The sequence below is a fragment of the Somniosus microcephalus genome, chromosome 3, assembly GCF_052327205.1.
Source record: "Somniosus microcephalus isolate GS21.2 chromosome 3, FLI_Smic_1.0, whole genome shotgun sequence".
Lineage (NCBI taxonomy): Eukaryota > Metazoa > Chordata > Chondrichthyes > Squaliformes > Somniosidae > Somniosus > Somniosus microcephalus.
Genome location: NC_140989.1, coordinates 19,724,740 through 19,738,061, shown reverse-complemented (window position 1 = coordinate 19,738,061; position 13,322 = coordinate 19,724,740). Strand labels below are relative to the sequence as shown.

Below are 13,322 nucleotides of genomic sequence, written 5' to 3'. Positions count from 1 at the left end.
AGACGGGGCTGGGAAGACGGAGGAATAAGGGCGGTGAGGTCGATCGCGACCAGAGATAAGGGCCGCATTCGGGCTAAAGGCGCAGCGTCTGGGGAAACTGAAGGCGCGAGAGCCGTGGTGAAGCGGAGACAGCGTCGGGGGACGGGTGAAGACCGCCAAGCGCGGGAAAACCGCCATTTTGTGGGCGGAGGACGACGGCAAGAGCGGGAAGCCGCCATCTTAGATAACATTAAAAATACGATAAATTGCTACGATGCCTAAACATGGGAACATTAATGCCTTCGACAGTGATATAGAAGACTGGGCTATGTATGTAGAACGCATACAAAACTATTGTAAGGCAAATAAAATTCCTGAGACAGATAAAGCACTAACATTACTAAACTTAATGGGTGCGAAGACATACGGGCAATTGAAACACCTGTTATCACCAGATGAACCGGCGGATAAGACGTTCGAACAGATTGTTACTGTCCTAAAAAATCATCTTAGCCCCACGCCGCTGATGCTAGCGGAACGATTTAAATTTTACGATAGAAGACAGCGGCAAAATGAAAGCAATGCTGAATATTTGATGGAATTACGTAAGCTAGCAAAATATTGTCAGTTTGGAACGGGACTGACAGAGGCACTTCGAGATAGATTTGTGTGCGGTTTATTTAACCAGGATACACAAAGGCGACTGCTCGAGGAGAATGAGCTGTCTCTCGAGAAGGCGGTCACCATGGCAGCAGCACACGAGGCCGCAGCGAGAGGCACGGCAGTAATGCAGCTACGGCCACCGGAACTCAGTACAAACAAATTGGGTTTGAGTTCTGTCAAATGTTATCGTTGTGGAAAGACAACGCACGATCAGAACCAGTGTTGGTTTAAAAACCAAGAATGCAGAACGTGTGGCAGGTTTGGCCACATAGCTAAAGTATGCCGGTCAGGAAAGAGGACCAGCAATAAAAAGTCACCGCAAGGAAAATATGCAAAGGTACACAAGGTGACAAAGAACAGTTTGACTGAACAGAAGTCAGATTCAGACGCTAGCAGTAATGAACTGGATAGCTTAAGAATACACAACGTTGGTAAGGATACAGACCTCCAGACAATTTGGGTCACTCTTAAGATAGCAGGAGTCCAAGTAAAAATGGAATTGGACACTGGATCGGCATTGACGGTCATGAATAAGAAAGATTACAGAAGGTTATTCCAACATATTCCCTTACAGGATACGGAGATTATATTGAAAACGTACACGGGGCAAAGAGTGTACCCCATCGGAAAAATAGAGGTAGAAGTGGTCCACAAGGGCAAAGGAAGCCAAGTAATGGACTTATATGTGCTACCTGAAGGAGGTCCACCACTAATAGGACGGGAGTGGATTAGGAAAATGAATATGGACTGGCACTCCTTGAAAGCACTAACGGTAGATTCCGGGGAAACAGCTGTCAAACCTAAACGATTGTCCAGAATATTGGATGAGGCTAAAGAGGTGTTCCAGCCGGGACTGGGAACACTGAGAGGAATTACGGCAAACATCAAGATTGATGAACATGCACAACCAAAATTTTTTAAAGCCAGGCCGGTACCCTATGCAATACGACCTGCGGTTGAAGCGGAGCTGGAAGCACTAGAACGTTCAGGGGTATTGTCTAAAGTAGATTGGAGTGAGTGGGCTACGCCCATTGTTCCCGTTATGAAACGTCCTGCGAACAATAAGCCAGGAGATCCAGGGAAGGTTCGCATCTGTGGAGATTTCAAGATCACCGTTAATCCGGTGCTTCACACGGTGCAGTATCCGCTTCCACGGATTGAGGATATTTTCGCTTCACTGTCTGGCGGGAAACACTTCACCAAGATAGACCTGGCGCAGGCGTACTTGCAGATGGAGGTTGAAGAAGAGTCACGCCAATACCTCACGATCAACACGCATCGAGGGTTGTACCGGTACAATAGGCTGGTTTTTGGTGTGGCATCGGCTCCAGCAATTTGGCAGAGGGCTATGGAGCAGGTATTACAGGGAATTCCAGGCACACAATGTTACCTGGACGACATTCTGATCACAGGTGATGGTGATGAACAGCATCTCGCTAACTTGGAACTGGTGCTCAACAGACTGAGAGTATGGACTTAGGGTAAATCGGCAGAAATGTGAGTTCTTCCAGAAGCGGATCTCGTACTGTGGTCATGTCATTGACCGGGAGGGGCTTCATAAGTCTCCTGACAAGATAGCGGCAGTTGTAAAGGCTCCCGCTCCGGAGAATGTCTCTCAGTTGAGGTCGTTTCTAGGATTAATTAACTACTACCATAAATTTCTGCCAAATCTATCCACGGTGCTGCATCCGTTGAACGCTCTTTTACAAAAAGGGGTACCATGGGACTGGGGCGAAAACTGTAAGAAGGCATTTCGCAAAAGCAAAGAATTGATCACCTCAGAGGAAGTGTTGGCTCACTTCAACCCGACACTGCCTATTCAGTTGGCTTGTGATGCTTCTCCATATGGTATTGGGGCAGTACTCTCACATAAATTGCCAAATGGCACGGAAAGGCCAGTCGCGTTTGCATCCAGATCATTGACCTCTGCTGAGCGCAACTATGCGCAGATCGATAGGGAGGCCCTTAGCCTTGTATGGGGAGTGAAGAAGTTTAATCATTACCTACAGGGCCAAAAATTCACACTTCTGACGGACCATCAACCGTTGGTGTCCATTTTTAACCCTAAGAAGGGTGTTTCGGTGATGACAGCACAGCGTCTCCAGAGATGGTCTCTTTTCTTAGGGGCACATCAATATCAGATAGAATTCAAAGGTACGAAACAGCATGGCAATGCTGATGGCCTGTCGCGCCTGCCACTACCTGAAGATGAAGACACGACGGAAGTTGACCCTGTTGAGTTATTTCATTCGACCATTATCGAGTGTTTACCTGTCACCAACGCAAGTATTGAAAGAGAAACCAGGAACAACCCGACACTGTCCAGAGTCTACGAGGTGACAGTGAAAGGATGGCCAACACGGGGTGATCCTCTGTTACCGGCATTCTCGGCAAGGCGAGACCAGCTGTCCGTCTGCCATGGTACTTTGATGTACGGGACAAGAGTGATTATTCCTCCCAAGTTAAGGGAAAGAGTTTTAAAAGAACTACATGAAGGTCATCTGGGGGGAGTTAAAATGAAAAGTCTTGCTAGGGCTTACGTATGGTGGCCGGGTATTGACCAACAGATTGAGGAGTTAACGAAAAGCTGCGCTGGGTGTCAAAAAGTGCAAAATGCACCTCCGATAGCACCGCTACACCCATGGGAATGGCCTTCAGCCCCATGGCAACGCGTACACATTGACTTTGCTGGTCCATTCATGGACTCCATGTTCCTAATCGCGGTGGACGCACATTCCAAATGGCCAGAAGTCATCAAGATGAATACCACTACTTCAGAAAAGACAATTGCGGTGTTAAGAACAATATTCGCAAGGAACGGATTGCCAGAACAGATCTGTTCGGACAACGGACCACAGTTTGTATCGGAAGAATTCCAACAATTCTTAAAGAAGAATGGAGTTAAACATTATACCTCTGCCCCATATCATCCGGCGACAAACGGGTTGGCTGAAAGATTTGTCCAGACATTCAAAAAGGCTATTAAGGCCATGAATGATGATCAGATTCCGCTGCAACACAAGGTCGATAAGTTCCTGATGTCATATAGAAACGCCGATCATGCCGTGACTAACCAAAGTCCTGCTATGATGTTTTATAACAGGAGGTTGCGGTCCAAGTTGGACTTGTTAAAACCAAATGTGCGGAGGGAAGTGGAAAACAAACAGTTTCGGCATATTAACAGCAAGACCACTCGAACTTTCGACGTAGGACAACCAGTGATGGCAAGGGGCTATGGAAACGACAAATGGCAGTCCGGAACAATCCGGGCCAGACAAGGACCTCTGATGTACACCGTAGATATTGGTCATAATGTGATAAGGCGTCATGCGGATCAACTGGTAGAGTCGAGAGCAAGGGTCGAACCCATGGTTGTGACAGAGACAGCTGTGGAAGACGTTCATGAACCTGAAGCATCTACCTCGGCTGAGAATGTATTTGATGATGATGACACCCAATACATTGGCAACCAACTAGAGGAGGCACCTCAACAACAAAAATCAGAGACCACTGAAAGGCGTTATCCAAGCCGAATCAGAAAGCCTCCTGAGAGACTGAACCTTTGGACTGTTATACCTGAAGTTGTATATGTATATATGTTATGTTTATTTGGGGATATGACTGTTAAGCTAAAAAGGGAGGATTGTGGTGTATGTAACCTGTTCCACCTTAAGAGAACTTAAGCCTGGTCCACCTTAAGAAAGGTACTACTTTCTTTGGTTGCTGTATACGTAATACCGGTGGTGACCACACCGGTATATAAGCACAGTGTAATAATATTGTATTCAGTATAGTCCGACCTCCAACCAGTAAAGACCTGTTGAATTTACTCTTGTGGTCTGTGTAGTAATTCTCACTATAACACACAGACTTAACAATCTGCCTTCCTGTTTTTGCCACCAAACTGGACAACCTCACATTTATCCACGTTATATATTGCATCTGCCATGTTTCTGCCCAATCACCCAACATGTCCAAATCATCCTGGAGTTTCTCGACATCCTCCTCACTGCACACACACCCACCCAGCTTTGTGTCGTCTGCAAATTTGGAGATATTACATCTAGTTCCCTTGTCTAGATCATCATTGATATATATTGTGAATAGCTGGGGTCCAAGGACCGATCCCTGCGGTACCCCACTAGTCACTGCCTGCCACTCGGAAAAGGACCCGTTTATTCCAACTCTTTGCTTTCTGTCTGCCAACCAGTTCTCTATCCAAGTCAATACCTTGCCCCCAATCCCATGTGCTTTAACTTTACACGCTAATCTCTTATGCGGGACCTTATCGAAGACCTTCTGAAAGTCCAGATACACCACATCCACTGGTTCTCCCTTATCTATTTTACCAGTTACATCCTCAAAAAATTCCAGTAGATTAGTCAAGCACGATTTACCTTTTGTGAATCCATGTTGACTTTGTCCGATCCTGTCACTGTTTTTCAAGTGCTCTGCTATTACATCTTTTACTAGCTGGGGGGGCCCGGCATTGCCAGGGCAATTTTGGGCCGCGCGGTTTACGGCCGGGCACTGCGGCTCCCGCGCTCTGTGACACTCTTTCCCTCCCTGACCCTCTCTCTCTGCCTCCCCCTCTCTCTCACTGCCCCTCTCTCTCCCTGCCCCCTCTCTCTCTCCCCCCCTCTCTCTCCCTGCCCCTGTATGTCCCCTGTGTCTCTCTCTCTCTACCTCTCCCCCTCTCATCTCCCTCCCTCCGTCCCCCTCTTTTGGCACCCGGGGAAGGGATTTGAAAATTGAGCCTGGCTGTAGGGCCGAGAGGGACCCCAGCTGATTACCCGGTGCGCCGGACCGCCGCGCCGCGGGTAGCGCGGTTTATGGACGGCCGCTGACGCTCCCCCGCCCGATCTGTGCCTCGGGCCGAGCGGTTGTGAGGCCCGGCCCGAGTGACCCCAACTCACCTCCCGCTCCCGGAGCCGCAATGTGGGGGTTTGTTTGGCTGGTGCTGTCGCTGTGGGGATGAAAAAAATGGCGGAGAAGTTTCGGGACGGTGCAGGATTAGGTCCCGCCCGTGACGCAGCGATTGGTCAACCATCAGGTCAGTGAACTGTAGGATTGGTCCACCATCACGTCACTCAATGCTAATGAGCGGTAGGATTGGTCAACCGCTAATGAGCGGACTTTTGAACGTTTTTTGTCTACTGTCCGAACAATTTTTGTCTGACCAAAAAGTAAATACGCCTATTAGACTCCCCTGATCATAACCTTTCCTTTGATATAACGTATGTGTAGGTACGCTCTATAACTTTTGAGTGTATAGCGGACAGACAGACAAACAGACAAACCAACCGCTTTATATATATATATATATATAATATAATACAAATAAATATAAATATAAATATAATAAAATAATAATAATTATATATATATAAGATAATGGACTCTAGCATTTTCCCCACTACCGATGTAATTCCCCGTTTTCTCTCTACCACCTTTTTTGAATAGTGGGGTAACATTAGCTACTCTCCAATCCATGGGTACTGTTCCAGATTGCATCGAATGTTGGAAGATGACCAGCAATGCATCTACTATTTCTAGGGCCTTAAGTACCCTAGGATGTAGATTATCAGGCCCTGGGGATTTATCGGCCTTCAATCCCATCAATTTCCCTAACACCATTTCCCTACAAATACTGATTTCTTTCAGTTCCTCCCTTTCATCAGACCCTATGTTCCCCGGCATCTCTGGGAGGTTATTTGTGCCCTCCTTTGTGAAGACAGAACCAAAATATGTATTTAGTTGGTCTGCCATTTCTTTGTTCCCCATTATAAATTCCCCTGATTCTGACTGCAAGGGACCTACGCTTGACTTCACCAATCTTTTTCTCTTCACATATCAATAAAAGCTTTTACAGTCAGTTTTTATGTTCCCGGCAAGCTTACTCTCATATTCTATTTTCCCCTTCTTAATTAATCCCTTTGTCCTCCTTTGTTGAACCCTAAATTGTTCCCAATCCTCAGGATTGTTGCTTTTTCTGGCCAATTTATATGTCCTCTCCTTGGATCTTATGCTATCCCTAATTTCCCTTGTTAGCCACGGTTCAGTCACCTTTTTTGTTTTATTTTTGTGCCAAACTGGGATAATGGGGGGAACGGGGAGGGGGGAGGTGCAATGGGGGGAACGGGGAGGGGGGAGGTGCAATGGGGGGGGACGGGGAGGGGGAGGTGCAATGGGGGGAACGGGGAGGGGGAGGTGCGATGGGGGTAATGGGGAGGGGGGAGGTGCGACGGGAGGAACGGGGAAGGGGGAGGGGCGATGGGGGAACGGGGAGGGTGCGATGGGGTACTGTACCCGCCCACGTTACCTCCAACAGCCGGCGATGATCTTGCCGGCCCAGCAAGGTCTCCAGGTGCAGCTGCTCCTGCCTGAGTTGGGCTGCGTGCTCTTCGAGCTGGGTGACCGCGGCCCTGGACTGATGGAGAAGGTCTCGCTCCGCTCTCTGCAGGAGGCCCCCGACCTCGTCTCTCGCTCTCTGCACCGCCACCGCCAGCTCTCGGAATTCCTCCTCCACCTCCGCTCCGATTCGTTGCAAAGACTCCTGTCGGGGAAAGATGAAGGAATCTTCCAGATGGTTTCTGATAGCGGTGTTAGCGACAGGACATGGGATAAATCAGTCGGGGGAGGGGCTCCTTGGTGGGGCCGCTGATCCGCAGTGATAATGTGTCTGTTGGGTTCCCATCCCCCAGAAGCCCGCGATCCACAGGAGTGGGGTCACATGGTCTCCAGCCAGGAGCAGGCCCAGGGATGTCGGCCATGACATACCTCGCGCTACCCCTGCCCCTACTTGGAGGCTGTGCCTCATTACCATATGGTCGACAGGCGCCAAATGAAACCCCTCTCCCCTGCCCCCGCTCCACTCGCCCCCACCCCTGCCCCCTGCCCCTCTCCCCTCCACCCCTGCCCCTCCACCCCGACCCGTGCCCCCTGCCCCCACTCCCCTCCCCCCATCCCTGCCCCCTGCCCCTCTCCCCTCCACCCCAACCCGTGCCCCCTGCCCCTCCCCCCCACCCCCTGCCCCTCTCCCCTCCACCCCTGCCCCTCCACCCCGACCCGTGCCCCCTGCCCCTCCCCCCCACCCCTGCCCCGCTCCCCTCCACCCCTGCCCCTCCACCCCGACCCATGCCCCCTGCCCCTCCCCCCTGACCCGTGCCCCCTGCCCCTCCCCCTCCACCCCTGCCCCACTCCCCTCCATCCCTGCTCCTCTCCCCCGACCCGTGCCCCCTGCCCCTCTCCCTCCACCCCTGCTCCCCTGCCCCTCTCCCCCGACCCATGCCCCCTGCCCCTCTCCCTGCTCCCCTGCCCCTCTCCCCCGACCCGTGCCCCCTGCCCCCTCCCCCGACCCGTGCCCCCTGCCCCGCTCCCTCCACCCCTGCCCCCTGCCCCTCTCCCCTCCACCCGCCCCGCACTTTGAATGTGAGCAGAGTAACAACATGGTGGTGGGGCTGATGGAGGGAAATCTCGATTTGCTGAAAGCCTGGTCACCAGCGGTGGACGAGGGGGAGACGTCACGCCACACTCCGCACACAGATAGCACCAGGGAAGGAGCGAGGACACACAAATCAAACTAACAGCGGGCGCAGAGCGCTGCCTGACCTGCACAGAGTCAGCCCATTCCTTCCAGGTTTTTATCTCATCCAATGTCGCTCGAAGATTTAACTCCACCAAACTCTGACGCTGCACAATAGGCTCCTGGCAAATCATAAACAGAAAATGGTGTTTCAGTCTGAAGCCTCTCGGCCTGCACTCTGGTGATAGGGTGCACACTGGACCAGTGGGTTACTCTGGTTATAGGGTGCACACTGGACCAGTGGGTTACTCTGGTTATAGGGAGCGCACTGGGCCAGTGAGTCACTCTGGTTATAGGGAGCGCACTGGACCAGTGGGTTACTCTGGTTATAGGGAGCGCACTGGGCCAGTAAGTCACTCTGGTTATAGGGTGCACACTGGACCAGTGGGTTACTCTGGTTATAGGGAGCGCACTGGGCCAGTGAGTCACTCTGGTGATAGGGTGCACACTGGACCAGTGGGTTACTCTGGTTATAGGGAGCGCACTGGGCCAGTGAGTCACTCTGGTTATAGGGTGCGCACTGGGCCAGTGGGATACTCTGGTTATAGGGAGCGCACTGGGCCAGTGAGTCACTCTGGTTATAGGGTGCGCACTGGACCAGTGGGTTACTCTGGTTATAGGGAGCGCACTGGGCCAGTGGGTTACTCTGGTTATAGGGAGCGCACTGGGCCAGTGGGTTACTCTGGTTATAGGGAGCGCACTGGGCCAGTGGGTCACTCTGGTTATAGGGAGCGCACTGGGCCAGTGAGTCACTCTGGTTATAGGGTGCGCACTGGGCCAGTGGGTCACTCTGGTTATAGGGAGCGCACTGGGCCAGTGAGTCACTCTGGTTATAGGGAGCACACTGGACCAGTGGGTCACTCTGGTTATAGGGAGCGCACTGGGCCAGTGGGTCACTCTGGTTATAGGGAGCGCACTGGGCCAGTGGGTTACTCTGGTTACAGGGAGCGCACTGGGCCAGTGGGTCACTCTGGTTATAGAGAGCGCACTGGGCCAGTGAGTCACTCTGGTTATAGGGTGCGCACTGGGCCAGTGGGTCACTCTGGTTATAGGGAGCGCACTGGGCCAGTGAGTCATTCTGGTTATAGGGAGCGCACTGGACCAGTGGGTCACTCTGGTTATAGGGAGCACACTGGGCCAGTGGGTCACTCTGGTTATAGGGAGCGCACTGGACCAGTGGGTTACTCTGGTTATAGGGAGCGCACTGGGCCAGTGAGTCACTCTGGTTATAGGGTGCGCACTGGGCCAGTGGGTCACTCTGGTTACAGGGAGGGCACTGGGCCAGTGAGTCACTCTGGTTATAGGGAGCGCACTGGACCAGTGGGTTACTCTGGTTATAGGGAGCGCACTGGGCCAGTGGGTCACTCTGGTTATAGGGAGCGCACTGGGCCAGTGAGTCACTCTGGTTATAGGGAGCGCACTGGACCAGTGGGTTATTCTGGTTATAGGGAGCGCACTGGGCCAGTGAGTCGCTCTGGTTATAGGGTGCGCACTGGGCCAGTGGGTCACTCTGGTTACAGGGAGGGCACTGGGCCAGTGAGTCACTCTGGTTATAGGGTGCGCACTGGACCAGTGGGTTACTCTGGTTATAGGGAGCGCACTGGGCCAGTGGGTCACTCTGGTTATAGGGAGCGCACTGGGCCAGTGAGTCACTCTGGTTATAGGGAGCGCACTGGACCAGTGGGTTATTCTGGTTATAGGGAGCGCACTGGGCCAGTGAGTCACTCTGGTTATAGGGTGCGCACTGGGCCAGTGGGTTACTCTGGTTATAGGGAGCGCACTGGGCCAGTGAGTCACTCTGGTTATAGGGTGCGCACTGGACCAGTGGGTTACTCTGGTTATAGGGAGCACACTGTGCCAGTGGGTTACTCTGGTTATAGGGAGCGCACTGGGCCAGTGAGTCACTCTGCTTATAGGGTGCGCACTGGGCCAGTGGGTTACTCTGTGTATAGGGAGCGCACTGGGCCAGTGGGTTACTCTGGTTATAGGGAGCGCACTGGGCCAGTGGGTCACTCTGGTTATAGGGAGCGCACTGGGCCAGTGAGTCACTCTGGTTATAGGGTGCGCACTGGGCCAGTGGGTCACTCTGGTTATAGGGAGCGCACTGGGCCAGTGAGTCACTCTGGTTATAGGGAGCGCACTGGACCAGTGGGTCACTCTGGTTATAGGGAGCGCACTGGGCCAGTGGGTCACTCTGGTTATAGGGAGTGCACTGGGCCAGTGGGTCACTCTGGTTATAGGGAGCGCACTGGGCCAGTGAGTCACTCTGGTTATAGGGTGCGCACTGGGCCAATGGGTCACTCTGGTTATAGGGAGCGCACTGGGCCAGTGAGTCACTCTGCTTATAGGGAGCGCACTGGGCCAGTGGGTCACTCTGGTTATAGGGAGCGCACTGGACCAGTGGGTTACTCTGGTTATAGGGAGCGCACTGGGCCAGTGAGTCACTCTGGTTATAGGGTATGCACTGGGCCAGTGGGTCCCTCTGGTTATAGGGAGCGCACTGGGACAGTGAGTCACTCTGGTTATAGGGTGTACTGGGCCAGTGGGTCACTCTGGTTATAGGGAGCGCACTGGGCCAGTGAGTCACTCTGGTTATAGGGAGCGCACTGGACCAGTGGGTTACTCTGGTTATAGGGAGCGCACTGGGCCAGTGGGTCACTCTGGTTATAGGGAGCGCACGGGCCAGTGAGTCACTCTGGTTATAGGAAGCGCACTGGACCAGTGGGTTACTCTGGTTATAGGGAGCGCACTGGGCCAGTGAGTCACTCTGGTTATAGGGTGCACACTGGGCCAGTGGGTCACTCTGGTTATAGGGAGCGCACTGGGCCAGTGGGTCACTCTTGTTATAGAGAGTGCACTGGGCCAGTGAGTCACTCTGGTTATAGGGTGCGCACTGGGCCAGTGGGTCACTCTGGTTATAGGGAGCGCACTGGGCCAGTGAGTCACTCTGGTTATAGAGAGTGTACTGGGCCAGTGGGTCACTCTGGTTATAGGGAGCGCACTGGGCCAGTGACTCACTCTGGTTATAGGGAGCGCACTGGGCCAGTGGGTTACTCTGGGTATAGGGAGCGCACTGGGCCAGTGGGTTACTCTGGTTATAGGGAGCGCACTGGGCCAGTGGGTCACTCTGGTTATAGGGAGCGCACTGGGCCAGTGGGTCACTCTGGCTATAGGGAGTGCACTGGGCCAGTGGGTTACTCTGGGTATAGGGAGCGCACTGGGCCAGTGGGTCACTCTGGTTATAGGGAGCGCACTGGGCCAGTGGGTCACTCTGTTTATAGGGAGCACACTGGGCCAGTGAGTCACTCTGGTTATAGGGTGCGCACTGGGCCAGTGGGTCACTCTGGTTATAGGGAGCGCACTGGGCCAGTGAGTCACTCTGGTTATAGGGAGCGCACTGGGCCAGTGGGTCACTCTGGTTATAGGGAGCGCACTGGACCAGTGGGTTACTCTGGTTATAGGGAGCGCACTGGGCCAGTGAGTCACTCTGGTTATAGGGTGCGCACTGGGCCAGTGGGTCACTCTGGTTATAGGGAGCGCACTGGGACAGTGAGTCACTCTGGTTATAGGGTGTACTGGGCCAGTGGGTCACTCTGGTTATAGGGAGCACACTGGGCCAGTGAGTCACTCTGGTTATAGGGAGCGCACTGGACCAGTGGGTTACTCTGGTTATAGGGAGCGCACTGGGCCAGTGGGTCACTCTGGTTATAGGGAGCGCACGGGCCAGTGAGTCACTCTGGTTATAGGAAGCGCACTGGACCAGTGGGTTACTCTGGTTATTGGGAGCGCATTGGGCCAGTGAGTCACTCTGGTTATAGGGTGCACACTGGGCCAGTGGGTCACTCTGGTTTTTGGGAGCGCACTGGGCCAGTGGGCCACTCTGCTTATAGAGAGTGTACTGGGCCAGTGGGTCACTCTGGTTATAGGGAGCGCACTGGGCCAGTGAGTCACTCTGGTTATAGGGAGCGCACTGGACCAGTGGGTTACTCTGGTTATAGGGAGCGCACTGGGCCAGTGGGTCACTCTGGTTATAGGGTGCGCACTGGGCCAGTGGGTCACTCTGGTTATAGGGAGCGCACTGGGCCAGTGGGTCACTCTTGTTATAGAGAGTGCACTGGGCCAATGAGTCACTCTGTTTATAGGGTGCACACTGGGCCAGTGGGTCACTCTGGTTATAGGGAGCGCACTGGGCTATTGAGTCACGCTGGTTATGGGAGGTGCACTGGGCTATTGAGTCATCCTGGTTATAGGGAGCGCACTGGGCCAGTGGGTCACTCTGGTTATAGCGGGTACACTAGCCCAGTGGGTCACTCTGGTTATAGGGAGCGCACTGGGCCAGTGGGTCACTCTGGTTATAGGCAGTGCACTGGGCCAGTGGGTCACTCTAGTTATAGGCAGTGCACCTGACCAGTGAGTTACTCACTAGTTAACGATGTGAGCATTAGTTACCCGTGTCAGCTCCGCCTCCTCCTCCAGTGTCACAGTTTCATGCTTTTTGTGATCCCGGTTGGCGCACTGGCTGCAGATGGCGAGTCGGTCCTTGCAGCAGTAGAATTCCAGCTCCCTCCCATGGGCCTGACGCCTTGTCCCAGGAACAGCTCTGGGAGTGGCTATTGCCTCACTCATTCGGCTCAGGATGATGCTTTTGTCCAGCTGGGGCCTGTTGGAGAAGCTGCGACGGCAGTCGGGACAGGTATAGTTGGGAGCCTCTTTGTCCCAGTGCTTCGAGATACAGTTGGTGCAGAAACTGTGGCCGCAGACCGTGGTCACCGGGGAACGGAAACTATCCAGGCAAATCGGGCAGTTGAGTTCTTCCCGAATGTTCATCCTGCCCCTCTCACTGCCCGACATACCCACTGACCCCTCAACCCTCACCCACTGACCACTCAACCCACACCCACTGACCCCTCAACCCTCACCCACTGACCCCTCAAGCCTCACCCACTGACCACTCAACCCTCACCCACTGACCACTCAACCCTCACCCACTGACCACTCAACCCTCACCCAGACTCTCACCCACTGACCCCTCAACCCTCACCCACTGACCCTCACCCACTGACCCCTCAAGCCTCACCCACTGACCACTCAGCCC

At 53.4% G+C, this 13,322-nt stretch overlaps 1 protein-coding gene across 2 annotated transcripts in view; it reads right to left on the bottom strand.

Annotated features, from left to right (window-relative positions):
• Positions 1 to 13,316, bottom strand: part of LOC147120888 (E3 ubiquitin-protein ligase TRIM65-like) — a 41,276-nt gene extending 27,960 nt beyond the window's left edge. For both annotated transcript variants that reach the window (XM_085979252.1, XM_085979251.1), the window contains exons 1-3: positions 12,677 to 13,316; positions 8,254 to 8,349; positions 6,965 to 7,198 (exon numbers count right to left, since the gene is read on the bottom strand). In XM_085979252.1, the coding sequence (XP_085835378.1) occupies positions 6,965 to 7,198; positions 8,254 to 8,349; positions 12,677 to 13,078 (732 nt within the window). In that variant the 5' untranslated portion in view covers positions 13,079 to 13,316. The remainder of the gene's footprint in view (positions 1 to 6,964; positions 7,199 to 8,253; positions 8,350 to 12,676) is intronic.
• Positions 13,317 to 13,322: the final 6 nt, after the last annotated feature.